The following is a 22,200-nucleotide window of genomic DNA, read 5'->3' on the forward strand; positions in this document are numbered from 1 at the left end:
TGTCTCAATGGGACTTTGTTCCATGGAATTTGTAACATAAGCTGTTGAGAATAAATTCTCAAACGGGTGGGATCAGGATTTTGAAACATATTTGTGTCCTGAACCATGGGCTACCTGGCAGCAAGTCCTGCTGGAGTGCATGATCCTATGGCAGATGTTAGTGTGCAGACCGTATCCGGAGTCCAGTCAGGCCAGGTTTCCTCCTCTGCAGCCAATCAGGTCAGGGCACCTTAAGGTCAGTCCCAAAGAGCTCCTTGGAAAATCCAAGCTGTGGGCCAACCAACAGGGGAAGTTGAGCATGCTGATTACAACATCTGGGCTTGATGAGACATGTGACCATCACCTGTTCTGAGCCTACTCCAGCTGGGGAATCATGCCCCTCCTCCCAGAGCCATGGATGCATGGGTGCAGCCTGGTAAGGGGAAGGCTGAATCTTTTTGGCAGTCCAGAAATTATACTGATTTCTGACACCAAAATCCTGGCATATGACTACTGCCACAGGGCTCCTTCACTGGGTTTTACCCTTCTTTAATTACAACCTAATCCCCTTCCTTTCTTATTTTTTATGTATCAAAGAATTCATAGAGTTTGGCAACACTCATCCTTGCACAGTGTGAAATGTTTTCTTGGGGCTCTAGAGCCCTATGTAAAATATTGTCCATAATACCGACAAGTTATTTGAAAAGTCCTTTTTTAGAGCTTTTCAAAATAACTGTCATTTTTGTCTCTTCCCCCAAGGGCTGTACCATTGCTCCTGTGGTGCCAAGAAAACACTCCTTGAAAGGCATAGAGTAGTGAAAAATAATACCAATAAAATGTTGAGGAACTCTGGAAAAACATATCTGAAATACCGTTTCTGTAAAATGCGTTTTACCTCAAATATATTATGGTGTGGCAGAGTATAAAATGTATTGAAATTCATTTGGCATCATCTAAACAGCTCAATTGCACATTATAACAGTTCTGTTCCACTTTCATGATTTTAACATCTTTACGCCATGACACGCCACCATAATGATACGCCATATTTTCTATATACCCTCCTCCCCAAAGTTGAGTTCTTAAACATTTTCTAAGTACTTTTCTCTCCTTGTAGTATAAAGTGTCACTGATGTCATATGAATCTAACTTCCTTGGAAGAGGCAAAGGAGGAGGATCAATCTTTCGCGTGCAATGAAAGAATTACTACTGTATAGCCTTTTCAGAATCACAGGCAATGAATCTGAAAGAACATTTTTCACGCTCATGAGATTAGAAATGAACAAGTGAGACCTGCAATAATATGTTTTGGGATGAAGTTCTCCTGTTTAGGGTCTCAGCCGTGTCCCTTTCCTGGATACTGCAGTCTCTCTCATCTGGGAGACTCAAGCTTTGACAAGTCTCTAGGGGAACAGTATTCTGCAGTGAAGGGAAAACCTTTATGGCAGAGGTTTTAAAACCTTTTGAGTCCATGTCTCCCTTGACCAACTACATACATTCTGTAGTTCCCCTGTGGGATTTTCTATCTTTCCTTCCTTCATTAACTCCTCCATCTATGTCATGCCCCACACTGTTTTGGAAGGTCGCCCAACTTTCAGGAGCAGCTTTTTGGGCTGCATGGCTGGATAGGGGGAAGCGGACACTCCATTTTGCATGAATAGATGAGTCCTCTGCCAGTGCAAACAGCAGTACAGTGGCACCTCGGTTTTCAAACTCCGAAAATCCCGAAGTAATTGCTTCCGTTTGCAAACGCGCCTCAGAAGTCGAACGGCTTCCGCTGCGTGTTTTTCAATTTTTCCAATTGAACTTGCAGATAGCACTTTGCGCCTCAGTTTCCGAACATTTTGGAAGTTGAACAGTCTTCCAGAACGGATTATGTTTGAGAACTGAGGTACCACTGTATCTGTGACCAACCCTACCCAAAGACATACCGGTACTTCCTCCCTCAACCACGCATACCCCTTGAGGACAATTTCCCTCATTATACAAATTATACAAGCTTAGTCTGTCAACTAAAATGGTTAATCCCACTATCAATGATTTGATGAGGCAACAGCCTTCATTATATGAACTGCAACCCCTGCCAGGTTAGGCAGCCCCTTACCGACTTGCACAGTCAAGAGCAGCAGCATTCCCCTGCCCCCTTACACTCTAAAAAGGGCAATGGGGAAAGAGAGGGAGAGAAGGCAAGGGGAGGGAGTCACAAGCAAATACATTACCCCATATTTGGGCCCCCTAATGGGTTTCCCATAAGCCCACCCCCATCCTACCTGTATCTTCTACACATTCCCTCACGTATATCTATTCACACCCCCTCCCCAAAGCTCAAAATTCCCCCCTCAAAATTTGGCCCATAACTTTAGGACTACATGTAGCTTCCCCGTTTGTTACCCCATCCCCATTCACCTGCACCCAGCTCAGGTATTCTGTTTCCAGGTCGAGGGGTGGTGGCAAGAGCGCATGTGTCAATGGAAGTGGGATGGAAGTTCTGTGGGCCCAGGTTTTATAGGGCTATTTAGGCAGTTGGACTGAGGTTTCCTGTGCAAGTACAATCTGTTCAGTATTGTCAATGAAGCAGCATTTTTAATGCTTAAAATACAGAATGTTACTTGTTAATTTTTATAGGACATATTGGTCTTCCAGCAATAGGGTCACTGGTGAATAACGGAAAAGCTAGTACAGATGAAGATTGGACCCTGCGGGGAAATGCATATTAATTGACTCTTACAGAATTTATGCATTGTCAAAAAGTTGCTTAGAGGAGATAACTAAATCTTACATGGAGTCTTGATAACCCTCAACATTTCAGAGTTGTTTTCACTGAACAAGAACTCTGGTTTCACCAAGAATTTGCCAAGAGCTTTGACAAAGTATATTCAAAAGAACATCTCACAGCTTTGGTAAATACTTCCAGAAGGATAAAATAAAATCCCTACCAGCAATTTTTCAGTTCTCGGTGAAAAGGTTCACATTTGTTTAAGATATGTCATTGCATAGATATGACTGCCTAAGTAGCAGTGTGGCATCCTTGCATTGACTGCAGAATTAGGTGAGAGAGATCATCCATGCCATTCATTTGGAAGGCAAAGTCAGCAGAACATAGGGCTTGGAGCAGACTTGGGAAAAGGTACTATCTGCAATATATTAAAAAAAATCATCTTGACTAAACTAACTAGTGATGGCAGTGTAAATCTAGTCAGAAGTCAATCTGTGCTGAGTTCAGCATGTAGCATCAACCACTTACTCAACTGATCCAGCCCACAGCAACGTCAGTAAAACTCTGCATAGGTTGACTAAAAACTGTAGTTGCCATGAGCTGAAATTATACTTGTCCGTTTTGGTCTATTCATCCTGATTTGCTTGCACAGTCAGTGTTCATGCAGGTTAGACTATATCCAGTCTTTTTTATCATTCATTCTGATTTTTTGCAGGAAAGTTATACAACAATGAACGTCCTGATTTGCTTAAGTGGTGTTTACACATTTCCCTGTTAATTATTCAATCATTCCACACATTTCAGATCGAATGGCAAAAAGTCCGGGGGGGGGCAGTTCGGGCTAGGACAATAGAGTTGTTTAAATCAGTTGAGTTGCACAAACCTAAAATTCTAGTATGCACTTCAATCCTTCCCACAGAATACTGGAGTCTGGAGGCAACCTTTGTGTATGTTTACGATTACATAATAGACCGAAAATAATGCATGAGTGACTGCATCTCCCACAGTGGACCCCCTCCATTACTTTTGTCTGTCGTACTGTTTCAACAACATCCTCTCAATATAGAACTGAATCAAGACAGGATTGAATCCTGCATTTTCTTACATGCTGTTTACATGCTATAGACCAAAATTATAGATTTAGATAAGTCAAGTCCTCTCTGCATTGCAGATGTAACACCAGTTGTGCTTTGCTCTAGGGTCTGAGGATTGTTTTTTAAAAAGTGAAAAAGCTGTCTAAGCTTGTACCCATCACTGCAGCTAAGTGACTTTGCATATTTGCCTACAGTGATTGTCTTCTGATTAGGTAAAAAAGAATGTATACTGTGGAACAGTAAAATCTGGGGTTTCCTGCATGTAATAATAAAAAACAAATACACTTATAATGAAGTTATCTTTTAAGAATTTAAGGATTTTATTTTCAGAGCAGCCTGCCCAATCATATTGTAAGCTCATATTTACCAGGGTGGTTTAAGAATGTAGTCTTTTATTCTCTTTCTGAACCAAGGCAAAGTTCCATCTAGGCTGGGACTCCGTTTTCAACAGTAGCCAACCAGCTGCTGTTGTGTAGTGCCCAAAGTAGATGATAGCTTTCCTCTATGGACAGTTATATGTTTTAAAAGTATGTGTGCTCAGGCATGAATCTTTAGGCATCAGAGCCAGCCCTACCATTGGGCAGAGTTCAGGAGATACTTCAGGTGGCAGATGCTCTAGAGGAGGGAGTAGCTGTGTTGCAGGACTGGGCCTGTAGCTTCTCCTGCTATTACTAAGGTAGCCTACTGCCCTCAGATATGGTGGAGTTAATGGCAGAATGAATCCAACACAATCTTGGCTACAGCTGCACCATGTTGATTCCTCCATTGCCATAGCCCACCCCCTTTAAGTAACAAACAGCAATGCATGCCATTGGGAAGCAAGATCAGCAGCACAGCCATGCCTGCACTGCTCAGTTGGCTGCTCCTGATTGAAGTAATTCTCAACTGCCAGGCTGATTGGCTTCTGTTCACTTGTGAGAAAGGGTATGTGTGTCCATTTCCACAGGTCAGGAAGGGTGGAGTTTGAATAAGAGTCATTGCTTCAGTAATGAAGCATCTTAACTTTGGACCTTGTATAGGAACTGGAGGCTCCCTCCATTCCTGCTCTCAGTTAGGCCCTGATCTGAGCAGGTGTTTGCATGCACTTACCTTCTCTCCTCCCAAGCTGCCCCATATACAGCTAGCCAGGAACTTCAGTGGTGGCTCTGTAGTTTCTACCTGCCTTGTCATCTCCTCTGTTCCTATGACTGCAGGAGTTGGGAAGCAGCTGTGTGTCTGAGAGATGCAAGTGCTGGCCAAGAACTGAAGCATTTGGTGTAGGCACTCCAGTCCTGGGGCAGAGATGCCCCAATCCCATGACTCTTCTGTTTTACTGGCAGTATGGAGATCTGCACCTCTTGCTCCTTATCTGAGCAGGGCTGACCCCTAGGAGACAGCACTCTGTCCTTCACTTCATGCAGTAAAGTGCCTTGCACTGGCCTTATGTGCATATTCAGAGTCAGGATGCCATTGCCTGGGAGCAACAACAGGGGAGGGTGGTTGCCTTTCCAGCACTGTCTGTTGGTTTACTGGGCATGTATGTTTGACCATTGTGGAAATAGGATGGTGATCTAGATGGGCCTTTCGTATAATCTGGCTGCATTCTCTTTATGTAAATTAAAATGATCTTGGGTAGTGGGGATGGAAATTATTGTGGTCTTGGAGAGTAAGCAGCACTGGGCTAGACAGAGTCATGGTACTACTAATTACAAGGCCACATCATTCATATATATTCTGCTACAGCACTTGAAAAGTACCCACAAAGAGAAGGATTTTGAACAGTTTGATAGGAGAAAGACTCTTAAAGTACAGGGATCAGGGATGCTGTATAATCAATGCGTCATTCACAATTTTATGAACATTTTCAATTTTGTGAATTACTGCAGAATACTAAATTAAGTAAAGGACAATGCATATTCTTTCCAGGAAAAAGGTCCTAGGGGCTGAGAAAGCTCTCTAAATGGGACTCTGAAGAGCCACTGCCTGTCAGCATAGGGCATCCTTCCCTAACCTGGTGTCCTCCAGATGTTCTGAGCTATAGCTCTCAGTAGCGCCAGCTGCACTATACAAAAATTAGGTGACAGGAGTGACAAATGACAAATGAAAGCAAGTGTGTATATGTCTGTAATAAAACTATTTCATCTAGAATTTAATTAGTTCAACCATTAGTTCTAATTTGTCATTAGAGCTTGTGGTCAGAATTTCTGTAGATGTCATACAAAAGCTTATATATTTTTCGGTGTAGTGAGGCCATCCAGGATTCTCTGTCTTGGAATAAAAAGCCTTTGGTGGTGATGATTTTTAAAAGTCTTGTGGTGGTTTCCAAACATGAGAATCACCACCTCAGCACTAACTTATTTTAGCATTTGGGTCACCTGGGCATATTTTTCTAAACACTGAATAAACTACTAGAAAGTGTTCCATTCTGCATGTTTCAAACAAGCTATGAGAGATGTTTGTGCAAACAAGTTCTTGCTAGACTTGGTTGTTCTAGAAACCAGTTTTACTTCCAGTTTTACTTCTAGTATAGCCAGCACAAGCTAAACTAGAGCTTTCCAAACTGTGTGTCGTGACATGGTAGTGTGTAGATGCGTCATGGAAATGCTCCCCGTGCTCTTCCCAGGGCAGGAAAGGGGCTAGTTTAACCTCTGGTTTGCTAGTAAAACTGAGTTACTGTGTTGCGAAATGATGCACGTCTAAAAAGTCTCTCACCAACATGAAAAGTTTGGAAAGCTCTGAGTTATACTGTTTTGTCTTTTGGTATTCATAAATCAAACTAAGAACAGGAGAAACACAGGGCAATTGTAGTCAAACCCAATTCCTTGTTAGCTCAGAATTCAGCACATACAATCTTTATGAGCAATCACTCTTTCAATATAAAGTTATATTCATCTTTAAAAGCAATTTGAATAAATGCAGTCTGTTTCTATGCAAATAGGGGTGAGTGTTTGGTAATGCACAACTCAAAATGTGCGGATAAATAAATGATTAGAGGCAGACCTACACAGACGTTCTCATCATACAGGTCTGGCATTTGAATTCTAACTTGAAAATGTAGGGAGCTTTCTTGGAAAATGCAAGTGTCTTTTAATCCCAGGAAAAAAGAGTTGAGTCACTTAACTGACTATATCAAATAACATGCAATTAATATGAAGCAATAAGGAGCATAACTAAAATATGTGTTTGCAAAGTCAGGCTTTGGAACACTTGCTATGGTCTGAGAGAGACAAATGAGGTATCAGATTAAATCAAAGTGTCTAGCTGATGAACTATGGGTGGTATTCAACAAATTTCTACTTAAGAGTAGACCAAATGACATTAATGAAAATGACTAAGTGAGGTCTAGTAATTTCATTTGGTTTATTCTGAGTAAAAGTTGAATACCACCCCATGTTTTTGCAAAATTTACCCCCAAATTAGAGCAAATGGGTGGGACAGGTGAAAGAAAGTGGCAAATGCCAGCAGAGTTTTTCATTACCAATTTTTATTGGTTGTAAGCGGTCTAACTTCAGTTGAGGCCTAACCTCAACAACTAAAGATTTATGGAATGCTAATGGACACTTTCAGCTGCTCAGATGTCAAAACAACAACAGCAGCACACACGCCTTAGTGGCAGATGAGGCTGTGTGCTTTTGGTACAGAGATATAGCAGAGAAGAGAGCAGATTGTTGAAGTGTTAGTCAGCTATTAAACAGAAGTGGACAACATGATTAGGCAGCACTGGTCACCTGACCTCCAGCTGATGACATGGTCCCAATTTCTTTGGAGAATTGCGAGAGATCATTTGCAGACACGTAACTCTAATATGTATCCTAACGAATTATTAGGATAATGTGGTGAAATCAGCCTCCTTTTGAGGGAAAGGAATTGCTGGACAAACAAACTAAATAGGAATACAAAAGAGGGAGGTATGAGGAGGTCCAGAAAATAAGTAAACTTAGAAGTAGTGATGAAAAGATGGAATTGTTTTTAACTGTTTTTTCTTTTCTTTTTTCTTTCTGTATTTCTTTTTTCTTTCTGGGGATCCAGGGCACAGTCCTTCAATGGCTGCGCTCGTTTCTCTCTGGTCGGGGACAGAGGGTGGCGCTTGGGGGGAATTGTCATCGCGCCACTCCTTGGTGTGTGGAGTGCCTCAGGGTGCGATTCTCTCCCCGATGCTTTTTAACATCTTTATGCGCCCCCTCGCCCAGCTTGTCCGGAGTTTTGGGCTGGGTTGCCATCAGTATGCTGATGACACCCAACTCTATCTGTTGATGGATGGCCATCCTGACTCGGCCCCAGACACACTGACCAGATGTCTGGAAGCTGTGGCTGGATGGTTACGTGGGAGCCGGTTGAAGTTAAATCCTTCGAAGACAGAGGTCCTCTGGCTGGGGCGGGACGATATGGGATTGAGGGGGCAACTCCCATCTCTTGCGGGGGTGCAATTAGTGCCAGCACCGTCCGTTAAGAGTTTGGGTGTAATCTTCGATACCTCCCTTTCTATGGAGGCGCAGATTACAGCTATAACAAAGGCGGCATTTTTTCATCTCCGCCAAGCTAAGCAGTTGGCCCCTTATCTCTCTCGCCCTGACCTAGCCACTGTGATCCATGCGACGGTCACCTCCAGACTGGATTATTGTAACTCGCTCTACGTGGGGCTGCCCTTGAGACTGACCCAGAAACTCCAGCGGGTGCAGAATGCCGCGGCGAGACTCCTTATGGGGTCTTCGCTGCGAGATCACATTCATCCGGTACTATACCAGCTGCACTGGCTCCCGGTGGAGTACAGGATCAGGTTTAAGGTGCTGGTTTTAACCTTTAAAGCCCTATACGGCCTAGGACCCTCGTACCTACGGGACCGCCTCTCCTGGTATGCCCCACAGAGAAACCTACGGTCTGCAAATAATAACATCCTCAAGGTCCCAGGCCTCAGAGAGGTTAGGCTGGCCTCAACTAGAGCCAGGGCCTTCTCGGCTGCGGCTCCAATCTGGTGGAATGCTCTGTCACAAGAGACTAGGGCCCTGCGGGACTTGACATCTTTCCGCAGGGCCTGCAAGACAGAGTTGTTCCGCCAGGCCTTTGATCAGGGCGCAGCCTGACTCCCTCCTCTGGCAACCTGCACAGAACTTTGCTTAATTGGTTGCCATCAATTTGATTTAATTAATTTTTATAATGAAATATTTTTAGATTGTGTGATTATTTGATTTTTTGATTATTTGATTGTTGTTAGCCGCCCTGAGCCCGGCTTCGGCTGGGGAGGGCGGGATATAAATAAAATTTATTATTATTATTATTATTATTGGGTATTTTCCTTTTTACTTTTAAATTCTTGTTTTTATTGATGTGTTTCTTTTTATCTGAAACTTTAATAAATATCTTTAAAAAAAAAGAAAGAAATCAGCCTCCTTTTACAAGTCTCATAGGTTACTTTGTAACATTTGTTTTTAATAATCACAAACCATTCTGTGATAGCAACACTGCATTGTGTAAGCCATGCATAACTTTCACAAATATAACATCCAAGAAAATCAGGAATGATCAGTGCAAAATATGGGGGTAAAACAGTCTGGCTGTACACATTCAGTTATATAATTATATGCTTCACAAAAACTAGTTAAATAGGCTGAAATAATAGCTCACGTTCTTGAATTCTTCACATTTTTCTTACATGTGCATTCATTGTGGAAGTGGGGACAATATGCCACCTACATTAGGTCCAGGCGGAAGTCTGGTATTCTGTCACAGGTGTATGACATCTTTAAAGTTCATGCATAAGAATAATGTCATGTTCTTTTCACAGACCCCAGAAGAACTTGAAGATGTCTCTGATCTTGAAGACGATCATGATGCACACAGCCGCACCAGTACTCAAACTGAAGGGAAAACAGACAGGGTATGTACCAAAGCCATTTTATTCAAAAATAGTTGATCAAACTGCCTGTATTGTTTGTCCTTTAAGGAGTCTTATCATGAATAATGCCAAAATATTAACTCCTTTCTCCAGTAGATTTCTGGAAAAAGCATATGAGATCCAGAGTGAAATTAGTTATGAACTGAATGAGAAAAGGCTGAAGTTCTCAATGCTGGTGTGTGTGTGTTCAATTTGCTTGTGAAATGCCCACTCAAAATTGGAAGGTGCTCATTCCTTGAAGGGCTGATTGTTATTATTGAGTGTTCATATTCTTGTATGTTGTTCGAATACAAAAGGAAACTAGTTTTAAACAGTTTGGCTAGTGCTGCTTTTTTGTAGTTCTCTCCTTGCAGCCTGGCTCTTATGGAGACTCTTCACACTCCCAGAATTTAGGCTAACCTACATTGCTCAGATAACTAGGCAATGTGAAATCTCCCATGAAGGGAGTACATCTGTATTTGTGAATCTGACAGATACTGTAGTGTCATATTCAGTTTTAATGGAACATGAAATATAAAATTTCATTGGGAACGATTTTACTGTGAAAAGTAAAAGGTAGCATTTCCACTTCTCTCCATCACAGCTTGGGAGTGGGAGTGGGGAAGACAACCTTTGGAGAGCAAACGGCGACATTTCCAACCTTTCCAATCATAATTCTGAGCAGAGGGGTGGTAGCACAATCTTTTACACTTCACAGAAAGATATGTGAAAGTTAAAAAGCAGCATTTCCAGAACTGCCCCCTCTCAGCTTTAGGGTAGGTATGGTGCAGAATGCAAAATCCAAAGAATCGAGAAAACTATCTTCCAATCTCACTGCTGAGATCAGGAGATAAAGCTGTGGGGGCTGGTGGGCCACTTCCTGAATCTTGCTGGGCTGAATCTGGCCCACAGGTTAGTCATCCCTTTTATGTAATTTATATCTTGATCTCCCTGACATCAAGTGATACAAGATGGGATAGAAATATTTGAATAAATAAAGCATGCACCCACTACCTTGCCCGCAGCTATAGATGTAAAGCAGCTGTTTCAGAAAAAGAGAGTCCAAGTGGTGTAGTTCCAGATGCTCCTTCTTGCAGCTTGATTTCCTCTGGGTTTGCAGTCCCATTGTGAACAAAAATAGAGTTTTCTCAGCGCTAAAAGCAAGAAACGAGGACTCTCCATCTTGTGTCCACTCCCTTGCATGCTGCTTCTGTTAAGACCTTATCAGTTCCAGTTCCCTACATCAGAGAGACCCACCATTCCAGGAAGACACTCAGAAGAATGACAGCTGAATGTCAGGGTTTGCCAAACAATTTGTCTCTAGTTGAATTGTTTATCCTGTTTACAATAAGCCAAGATTTTCTGCATCCTGGAAAGATCTCTCTCTCTCTCTCTCTCTCTCTCTCTCTCTCTCTCTCTCTCTCTCTCACACACACACACACACACACAGTGTCTGAACTTGTGTACAATGCAGATACCACAATTCCTTTTATTTTAAATAGTCTCTGGGGACATCATTTTAATAATATTAACTCCTGTTATTATGGGATGCACCTTAGTTAATATACAAGAGATGAGATAACAGTTTGCTACCCTATCATTCATTAAATTTTCAGAAACTGAAACAAACAGTAGGAACAGTACCAGTCAAAGTAGCAAACCCCCTTTTTGCTTTTAAGTTGCAGTGCCTTTCTAGCAATAAAATGACAGTCTTCTCAGATTGCAGTAGCAACTTTATAGAAGGCGAGCAACCCAGCCAGCCATAATCTGAGATATATATGCACTCCTAGGAGCCTGTACGTACCATCTTGAGAATTACCACTCATTGGGTTAAGCTCACCTGCTGCTGCACAAGTACAATTTTCTCTGTGTGAAGAATGACATAAAGTTGGATAAACATCCAAACTGACCAGACGGCTGCTGTACAGATGCCAAATGGGTGATGCCCTTTTGCACTATGCTTTGGCAGCTGCCCAAAGCACCTGTCCTGATCAACAGCTGTCTTCTACACAGTCTCCAGGAGCAAAGTCCTCTTCTGCCCAGGTGAAAGAGCGTTCAGAGGAACAGCATCTTCACCATGGTTCCACAATGGTGTCCAATAGTAACAGAATGTTGGCAACTTCCATGCAGTCTCTGTATAGAATGAATGCAGATAATCAGGGCATAAGTGATTATACCTACTCTTTCTTCAATTTATTGTTAGACTTTGGAAAAAAATGTATCAATATTCTAAAGGAACACTGCAAATATTTAAAATCAGTTAATTCCCCAGTGTTTAACTGTGACTTTCCAGTGTTCTTAAAACATACTGTGTGAAATGATGTGAAGTGTAGGTGGGTTCCTATGAAGCAAGACACAGTGATAACAGCAATAACTTTTACTGAACTAAAAGAACTGGACAACTAGGGCAAAGCGGCTGCTTATATACGTTTCTGAAGGCCTGGGCCACTCTCCCTCTCAACATGTCTAAACTCCCAAGCTTCAAATCATAAAGAGTTTAAGGGCCAATGGCTATAGCCCAAATCCTGAAACATTCTGTGATTGGATATGTATTGGGCTAAGAATCCTTAGTTCATACTCAAGCTCAGGCAAACACAGGCCACTGAATACATAACACAATGATTCCTAAACTAAACAAAACACTTGGCAATTAAGATACCACTGCTGCCCAATTTAGTCTGAATTGTGCCTTAAAACTATTACCTTTGGAGTTTGAGATAAATACGGGATTTCCTTAAAATAGTTTCCATGCGGAATAATTGTTGGTGTAATTTGGAAAAATGGGTGAAATTGCAGGAAGGGATGCTGACAAGATTTGTTCATTAATTGAATTTATATCCCACTTTTCCTCAAAGGAGCCCAAGGTGGTGAACATAATTCTCCTCCTGCTTCCCCATTTTATGCTCATAACCACATTATGAGGTAGTTTCGTCTGAGAGTGACTATGGTTTCAGATTTGGGTTTGTCTGGAGGCTGAGAATTTGCCTAGGAAAAGGTCTGCTGCTTCTCTTCCTATTGCCAACTGTCTGTATATGGTACTCATTGCCTACTGTTATTGCTGAATGATGCCATGCCACTCCCATTAGGACTGCATCATTCATTGTACATGTGTGCTCAAGCTCCCATATGGAAAAGTCTGTTGGTGGGGAAAATACAAATTGTGGTGCAAACATGGCAATAGTGGCACAGGAACGTAACAACAGCCCTCCTGGGTTAAGCCATTGGCCCATCTAGTTCAGTATCTTGTTCCCTCAGTAGTCTGATGTCTGATGCTGATGGGATAACCCACAAGCAAGGCATGAGCAAAACAGCACTTGGTCCGCCTGAGATTACCCACACCTGGTATTCAGAGGCCTAATGCCTACGCCAGTGGAAGTAGAACATAGCCATCCTTGTCCTCCATGAATTTGTATTCAAAAATTGCCCTTCAATTTTATATAATTTAAATTTGATTTTTTATTTATTAAATTTGTATTTTTAAGTGATCCAAGTTGGTGGCCATCACTGACTCCCATTGAAGTAAATTTCATAGTTTACTATGCATTAGGATGGATTGCAGGGGATAGATAACAGTGATTCTTGAACTGTGCATTAAATGGTAAATGGGGAAGCTTGGTGGTTTTTAGACAATGGTGCGGTGGTGGCTGGTTTCAAGTTCAAGAGAGAATAGAAGTCATTCCAGAAAACACATTCAAACATTTACAGTACAGTAACGCGGGTGGCGCTGTGGTCTAAACCACAGAGCCTAGGGCTTGCCGATCAGAAGGTGTGATTCGAATCCCCGTGATGGGGTGAGCTCCTGCTGCTCCTGCCAACCTAGCAGTTCAAAAGCACATCAAAGTGCAAGTAGATAAATAGGAACTGCTCCAGTGGGAAGGTAAACAGCGTTTCATTGCAATGCTCTGGTTTGCCAGAAGCGGCTTTTTTTCATGCTGTACGCCGGCTCCCTCGGCCAATAAAGCGAGATGAGCGCCGCAACCCCAGTCGTCCACGACTGGACCTAATGGTCAGGGGTCCCTTTACCTTTACAAACAATAAAGTAAGTATGCAAAACTATATATAAAATCAAACTGAGCCATTTTCAAGTTACAATGGTCTTAACTTGTGCATTTCTCTTCACCACTCAACCTTCTACTTTGAAGTTATGGTATGGAATGGTATTAACTGATCAAGCACCTAAGATATTTAATGTAGTGAAGTGATCTCATAGTATACTGGACCTTATTGTGACACTAAGCCCAGCAGTGTATCCAAAACTCCTGAATGGGATTAAGAGCCTAATTTAAATGGATAAGCAGATGCATAGGTGAGAAGGCAAAGGGTTTGTATTTTTGTTTTGACAGTGAGAACCAAACAGATATTTTATATTTTACATATAAAATTGGATTCAGACAAGCTGTTTGTGTAACTTTGAGAACTCTTGTAGTGATATGATTGTTATGCAGAAGATGCCTGACATGATTTCACAGTAGCTCCTGCTTGCCCTTCAACCTCCTTGCCTCCATATCTTTTCGCTTATGAAAATGCATTTGCAGATGCATTGTAGTCTCCAAACAGCTCTGCTACACTTGAATTTAACAGGCTTCTTTGACCCCACATGCTCCCTGCACCAGAATCATGATTTATTTTATATGTCCTTTTGGGGAAGGGCTATTTGAGAGGGATTTTCTTTTGTTCACTTTTGTGTTCAGTAATATTTAAAAATAAATCCACAGTGGAAATAGTTTAGCAAGGCTGTGTGGGTTCTGGATAAGGAAACTGAAGTGAGAAGCCAGCAATATATATATATATTTGTTTAAAAAAACAAAACAATTTCCCATAATTGTTTTTGCTATTTTAAAAATTGTTTAAATCAAGTTGTCCCAACATTCTGAGTTGGGATGATAGACTTTCATTCCGGCTGAGCTGGGCTTGGGGCTTATGCCAGTGTAGACCCACCTGAGCTTGGGGATCCATTGGATCCTGGCAGATCTTGGGATTGAATTACCCCCTCAGTGGGTACAGGATTGCAGCCTGAATAGTAATAATAATAGTAGTAGTAGTTTTTAGGTTTCCCCAGCTACTCTGGGCAGCTCCCAACAGAGGACTAAAAACCGAATAAAACATCAAACATTAAAAACTTCCCTAAACAGCGATGCCTTCAGATGTCTTTTAAAAGTTGGATAGTCGGATAGTTGTTTATTTCCTTGACATCTGATGGGAGGGCGTTCCACAGGACGGATGCCACTACCAAGACGGCCCTCTGCTTGGTTCCCTGTAACCTCACATCTTGCAGTGTGGGAACCACCAGAAGGCCCTTGGTGCTGGACCTCAGTGAATATCCTCCTCCTGTTGTTCTCTTGAATGAGGAACAATACTTCTATAAGTCTCCACAGCCTCAGGGTGGACTGATGTCAGATTAATCTGATTATGTATTTAAAATTCAGTCTAAGTTCACAGCATGTTGGTTGGCATACACAAAAATATTCAGGAATTTGTTTTTCAGTGAAGCAAAATTGCTATAATGTTAATTAACCATCGGTTATGCATATCCTTAATGTATCACACAAAATCTAAACTTATTTTACTGTCCTGTAATCTGAATGGATTTTATAATCAGGATGAAGAGTGAGAAATTGTCCAATTTCTAACACAATAGCAGCCAGAAAATGTATGCCTGAAAGTATGTCACTTTAAAATCGTTTCTGAAAAATTATTTAGGCATTATTCCTCTAAGCAAGGAGTAGCAATTATTTTAGGTGCACATACAATACATACAGCTGTTAAGAGGGCAGTCACCTGAGCTCTAACAATGCATTGGTGAACTGATGCCCCTGCCTTTGAAGAGGCAAAATTTCCATATGGGAGGAAAACAGTGAAGCAGTCTGGTCTGGAATGTGATGGGTACCTTTTTCAGGAAAGTGGCTGGCAACATGTGGGCATGATGGGGTGTCTTTTAGTCTTTTTGTCAGATGAGCAGGAGCTGCAGTAGGGTACACAGACCACATTCTCTCTCCTAAAGATGGACAACATCAACATGAAGTACACACTACAGTCAGTCTTCTGGCAGGCAGCATCAGTATTAGGCAGAGGTGATGTCAAATGGGAATGTGCTGCCCCACATTTCCACCATGTGCTAGAATGCCCTCCCTCATGGAACTTGACAAGAGGTCAAGCGGAAAGAAAGATGAATAGCAACTCTATGTGCTGGAAGTGACGGGACAGGCAGGGTGCCTCCTCTTGTGCTTATTCACACTGCCTGATGGGTGGGCCGGCTCTGGCATTAGGTCACAATGGAGAAACTCTCCTTTTCAGCCTCACTCCTTCAGGCAAGTGGCATCAGAAGGTGGTCACAATGGCCAGCCACTCATCTTCAGGCAGGTGGTTTCATAAGGTCACCAGAATGGCCAACTTGTCTCCTTCAGGCAGAGAGACCCTTGGTGTTGCTGATAATATCAGAAGAGAGCTTTGCTCTTCCATTATGCTGTAGTAGTTGGCCATTGTGACCTCCTCCTGATGCCACCTACCGGAAGGAGAGAGACTGGCAAATGTGTTGATACCACAGTGCAGGGTAACAACCTACCTGAAAAAGACAGGTTGGCCATTATAGCTCTATTTAGCCATTGCTATTTATTGTAACACACCCACTTTCTTTGTGGCAGTTTATGAAGCTGAAATCTATTGCTTTAAAGGGGACCTACTGCCACTGGGAACGCGGGTGGCGCTGTGGGTTAAACCACAGAGCCTAGGGCTTGCAGATCAGAAGATCGGCGGTTCGAATCCCTGCAATGGGGTGAGCTCCCATTGCTCGGTCCTGCTCCTGCCAACCTAGCAGTTCGAAAGCACATCATACATGCTAGTAGATAAATAGGTACCACTCTGGTGGGAAGGTAAACGGCGTTTCTGTGCACTGCTCTGGTTCGCCAGAAGCGGCTTAGTCATGCTGGCCACATGACCCGGAAGCTGTACGCTGGCTCCCTCGGCTAATAAAGCGAGATGAGCGTCGCAACCCCAGAGTCAGCCACGACTGGACCTAATGGTCAGGGGTCCTTTTACCTTTACTGCCACCTACCCAAATATGTGAGAGATCCACACAAGTGCAGCACCCCAAGTTAAGTGAAGAACAATCTGTTTCCCTTTGCTTTCCTGTGGAATATACCCCTACTTCACCTATTATAATAGAGTGGTACCTCTGGTTACAAACTTAATTCGTTCTGGAGGTCCGTTCTTAACCTGAAACCTTTCTTAACCTGAGGTACCACTTTAGCTAATGGGGCCTTCTGCTGCCGCTGCCACATGATTTCTGTTCTCATCCTGAGGCAAAGTTCTTAACCCGAGGTACTACTTCTGGGTTAGCAGAGTCTGTAACCCAAAGTGTTTGTAACCTGAGGTGTTTGTAACCCGAGGTACCACTGAACTTACTTGTTGGTGTGTGTCACACCAGAATCCATGGCTTTTGCTCTAAACAGTGGCACTACCTGGTATCATTTAGTAATGCAAAACATGTCATTGATTGGGAGTACAGTAAACATGTGATTGATTGAGTAGTACAGCAGATGCTTTCGATGCAAAAAGTCCCAGTTTTAGGTCCTGGCATCTCCAGGCAGAACTGGGGAAAGTCTCCTGTCTCAAATGCTGGAGAGCTACAATCAATCAGTGAAGATAATATTGCACAAGATGGACAAATGGTCTGAGACAGTATCAGGAGGCTATTTCTATGTGACTTAAGTTTCTCTGGCCGGTAAGCAAACAGCAAACTGCTGTAGAGGCAGGGACACTAGCAACACAATATTATTACATCATGCATTTTTCATTATTAAAAGGCAGCAAGGAAAAGAGGAGGAGGAGCCTTTCAAGCATGTAAAGTAAGATAGAGAACTGCATTTCTGGTTTGAATTTTAAAATTTAATTGAATGCACCCATGAGTCAGCTTTGGTTTCTGTTTCAGCTGAATACTTTTAAATATTGTTCCCCTTAAATATGAAAAGTCCTTAGCCATCAGAGAATATTCCCACAGAGATCCATGCCTACATGCTGATTATTTTGTATGATTTATGAGCAGCATAGCACTGTGCTACTAAGGAAGATAGAATGAATGACCTAGAGAAACTTGCTTCTAAATATGTCCTCTGTTAAGATTTGGAATGTTTCACTACCTTGTAGTGCCAGGAAAGATCAAGAACCCTATAAAGGTCCCCCGATGTATGGGATAATCAATATTTTCTCATGCAGTTGGATGGAATTCTAAAACTGAAGGGAGGCTATATTTGCTTCTCCACGATCTGCAAAGTTTAAAATAATTTATCCAATGTAACTAGAATTTAGTCACAGTTCAGTCTAAACGTGTTTTCTGTTTCAATCCACATAAGCTGTCCTCTCATTCTGAAAATGACAAGCACAGTAGGAAAAAGGTTGTTTTCAGTTGTGTTATTCTTACACATTTCTTTTTGATCTCCTTAGTTTTTAAAAAATGTTCCTTGTGGTGACCAAGTGAATGGTTATATAAATCTGTAAATACATTTTTCTAAGCATGTCAGATTAGGAATATATATCTACATATATAGATAACCATTCACAGATTAGCAGATTTCTATTCCAATACCAGAGCAGTTTCTCTTCTCCTCAAGCATTTATTCAGAGCGCCTTTTGGCAAGGCAGATGGCATAATCATTGACAGCTGGAAAGAGGCTGGCCATCATTAAAACAAACACTAAATACACGCTTCTAGACAATTCCTGGAAATTAAAGTATGTAAGTAGAAGGAAGAATAGAACATGGGCATTGAAAATGACTAAACAGTTTATCCGTATTTCATGCCTTTGGGAGAGAAACTGATTTTTTTTTTCTTTATAGAAGTGATATGCTTAAAGTGCATCTGAATTCAGGTAATCCTGCTTGTCAGTTACTGCAGAGACTGTGGATCTGATCTAGTCACTGCTGCACCCAGGCATGGTGTCAGCACTTGGTATGGTTGGGAAACAACTGGGGTCCAGGTGCCACGGTAGGGCTCTTGGGGGCTGATGCTTTGCCTGCTGAAACCTCGCCACCAGTCTCCACCTCCTCTGGGTGGTGGCAGAGGTGCTGTGACTGTCTGAAAAATACCCATATGGTTGCCATATTCTATGCTCCACAATGCAAGGAATACCCACTGTCAGGCATTGCATTATGGGGCATGGCAGCTGCTTGAATCCTTTCCAGCAATTACAGTGCCACTGTTTCTAGCTAATCCTGCTAGTCCCGAGGAGGAGGAAGTGGTTGGCAGCAGCTCTAGGAATACCAATACAGACAGTGGGCCCAAATGACAGCAAGGGGTGATCTGTGCTGGCAGGTAACCCACAGAAAGTAGTAAGCAGAGGGCCCATCCAAGCCTGAGGCCGCACCGGAGTATTCAGCTAATCATTCCCTTGTCTATTCTAGGATTGTATGATGAGCCTTTCACATTGAAGGGATGGGGAGCACACCACAAAACACACCCACCCACCCCAAAATAAAATACCTGGTACTTTATCCTCCATTTGTATTAAGCTGTCAATATACATGTATTTGTACTATATAATATGTATACAAGCAGCTTAATAATGAGTTATCCTGGGTATGATGGTGGAGTCAAAACAAATGGCCCAAACTACACAATACAGTAATATATGAACATATTTAAATGAAGAATATGCTTGGATCACAGTGAGTATGACAATATCAGTAATTTAAAATTGTTGTGATACCGAAGAGCAGTACCCACCTTTGCAACTGATACATTCCCCAGTATCAATCCACAACACTTGCCTTTCATCAGGGATGGTATTTCTGCCCCACTGTGATGATTTGCCCTGAGCAATTTACTCTTTACTTCCTTCTATATAGGTAGGTAAAGGTGAAGGGACCCCTGACCATTCAGTCCAGTCGTGGACAACTCTGGGGTTGCACGCTCATCTTGCTTTACTGGCTGAGGGAGCCGGCGTTTGTCTGCAGGCAGCTTCTGGGTCATGTGGCCAGCATGACAAAGCCGCTTCTGGCAAACCAGAGCAGCGCATGGAAACACCGTTTACCTTCCCCCTGGAGCGGTACCTATTTATCTAATTGCACTTTGATGTGCCTTTGAACTATTAGGTTGGCAGGAGCAGGGACTGAGCAACGGGAGCTCACCCAGTTGTGGGATTCGAACCGCCAACCTTCTGATCAGCAAGCCCTAGGCTCTGTGGTTTAGACCACAGCGCCACCCGAGTCCCTTATATAGGTAAATAGGTAAAGGTAAAGGGACCCCTGACCATTAGGTCCAATCGTGACTGACTCTGGGGTTGCGACGCTCATCTCGCTTTATTAGCCGAGGGAGCCAGCGTACAGCTTCCGGGTCATGTGGCCAGCATGACTAAGCCACTTCTGGTGAACCAGAGCAGAGTACGGAAACGCCGTTTACCTTCCCGCCGGAGTGGTACCTATTTATCTACTTGCACTTCGACGTGCTTTCGAACTGCTAGGTGGGCAGGAGCAACGGGAGCTCACCTCGTCGCGGGGATTCAAACCGCCGACTTTCTGATCGGCAAGTCCTAGGCTCTGTGGTTTAACCCACAGCGCCACCTGTGTCCCGCCATATAGGTAAATAGTTGCTATTAATTCCTTTGGTGAAGAGGAAAGTGCTACACTTAAACTGCCCTTTATCTCTGTTACTGGGTGGCCTGTCCCACTAAAAGGGACCCTGGTTGTGGCGTGTTTATTTATTACAATCTGTGCACAGAACACACAGTGGTGCAGTTTTGACTTTTCTAAGTATCCAGTGCAGGACCAGCCAATCCTTGGACAAATACATAGCCCAAAGATGCAGGCATCAGATCTCAGCTGTTGTTTCAAAATGACATCTTATTCAGAGCAGTCATTTGTTAATGTCCATTTGCATCCACAAAAGAAGGACACCCTCTGACAAAGGCAGATGTTTTACAAATCAAATTATCTTACCTTGCAGGCAAAGATGACTCAGTTGCCAGAGGCAGAGAAAGAAAAGATAGCTGAGCAAGTGGCTGACTTTAAGAAAGTCAAGAGTAGACTTGATGCAGAGATTGAAATATGGGATGATACCAGCAATGACATCATCGTTCTGGCTAAACGGATGTGTGTGATTATGATGGAGATGACAGACTTCACAAGGTAATTATGCAGGATTTAAAATACATACATACATGCATACATAGAGCTAGAAGCAATTGTCACGTTCAGAGTGGAAAACACAAAAGAGTTTATAATGACAGATGACAAGTGAGTGTCACAACTAATAAAACTGAAAATTGAAGTATTCAGTGTGAAATACTGAAATGCCAAGCCGTTTAAACCATCATACTGTGCTTGCCTTTAGGGGAGAAAAAGTGATGTTTATCTTTGTCCTTTTTGTTTTCCTTTGATTTTACTTGAGGTTATTTTCTCTCGTTGATCCTTTTAGCACTGTTAAACAGTAAAGTGACCTAATGGGATTTAAGTCCTGTGGTTATGAAATTACTCAGATAAAAACAGAAAAGCTCTTGAATGTGTACAGCATGTGTTCTTCATTGTGAACTTTGGGCCTATCTATGCTAGAAATTTACATGGTTTTACTACTTCAAATGTCACAGCTTCATCAAAGAATCATGGATATGATGATATGGAGAGGGAGTAGATCCAGGGATCCCTCCTAGATAACAACAATTCCCAGTGTTCTCTGGGAATGTTATAGGAATTTAAATTGGTGGTGTAATGCAGCATTTGTGTTTCTGTACTTATGTCTGAAATACTGGAATTTTCCATAATGCTTTCAGGGTTGGGTCTACTGGTCAGAGTGCATCCAGTATCCATTTTTGCAAACTACACCTTTGCAGGCATTTTATTACCATTTAGTCAACTTTTGGATAAAAAAGATTAAAGACCTAAAGAAAACTAAAAGAGTAATAATTATATTCTGGCTGGAAACTGAAACTATTGATAGAGACTACGAGATAGACATACAGCTGCACAGGGAAATCTCCCTTTTCCCAGATCACTGCAGCTCAGTGTTTAAGGCTATGTCCCGGACTTGCTTCGTAACACATAATGGTAAGGATGCTGTGAACCCATGGACATATCTATACAGTATTGTGAAACATGATGTTTGGCTTGGCTGATAAGCATACATGTTGGCAGAAATGTTGTAGATACGGCTTTTATGGAAATAAATGGGAGCTCTTCCATATATATAAGGGCTTTCATGACCCCCTTCCTAATGCAGCCTCCTGTGTCACTCAAACAAGACTATTCTCAAAAGCAGGGGGACCACTCCAGGAGAATTTCCAAACAAACAAGATTTTTAAGATGTTACAGTGTGTTCTGCTTTGTTTGAAAAGTGGTATCCTTGTTGTGGTATAACATCTCAGTTCTTCTGTCGTGCAAACTTAAAATAAGCTCTTGTTTAAAACAAACAAAATCCCACCCTTATCTGCCATTTTGAAATTTGCACTTTAAAACAATAGTATCAGGATGCTTCCTCAAAAACCCTTTGGCACAGGAAGACTTTGAATCTCCCTACTACTGGTTCTGTAACTGTAACTGTAACTAAGGCAGACTTAGAAATGAAATGGAGTGCA

At 42.3% G+C, this 22,200-nt stretch overlaps 1 protein-coding gene and 1 long non-coding RNA gene across 36 annotated transcripts in view; one reads left to right on the top strand and one right to left on the bottom strand.

Moving 5' to 3' along the window:
- The window catches only part of CTNNA3 (catenin alpha 3), a 570,905-nt gene that overhangs the window by 508,383 nt on the left and 40,322 nt on the right, over window positions 1-22,200 (top strand). For all 8 annotated transcript variants that reach the window (XR_013986138.1, XR_013986139.1, XM_081004919.1 and 5 more), the window contains 2 exons: window positions 9,551-9,643; window positions 20,577-20,758. Coding sequence is in view for 6 of the 8 variants with exons in the window: in XM_081004919.1 (XP_080861045.1) it covers window positions 9,551-9,643; window positions 20,577-20,758 (275 nt within the window). In the remaining 2 variants the exon portion in view is untranslated. The remainder of the gene's footprint in view (window positions 1-9,550; window positions 9,644-20,576; window positions 20,759-22,200) is intronic.
- The window catches only part of LOC308476927, an 808,687-nt gene continuing 793,057 nt past the window's right edge, over window positions 6,571-22,200 (bottom strand). For 26 of the 28 annotated variants that reach the window (XR_013986193.1, XR_013986194.1, XR_013986198.1 and 23 more), the window contains 5 exons: window positions 15,528-15,635; window positions 11,481-11,773; window positions 10,655-10,878; window positions 9,153-9,623; window positions 6,571-7,615 (listed from right to left, as the gene is read on the bottom strand). This is a non-coding gene — a long non-coding RNA (uncharacterized lncRNA). The remainder of the gene's footprint in view (window positions 7,616-9,152; window positions 9,624-10,654; window positions 10,879-11,480; window positions 11,774-15,527; window positions 15,636-22,200) is intronic. The other 2 variants (XR_013986203.1, XR_013986205.1) reach the window with 1 other exon arrangement.

The sequence above is a fragment of the Podarcis pityusensis genome (assembly GCF_964106645.2).
Source record: "Podarcis pityusensis genome assembly, chromosome: 5".
In the NCBI taxonomy this organism is placed as follows: Eukaryota; Metazoa; Chordata; class Lepidosauria; order Squamata; family Lacertidae; genus Podarcis; species Podarcis pityusensis.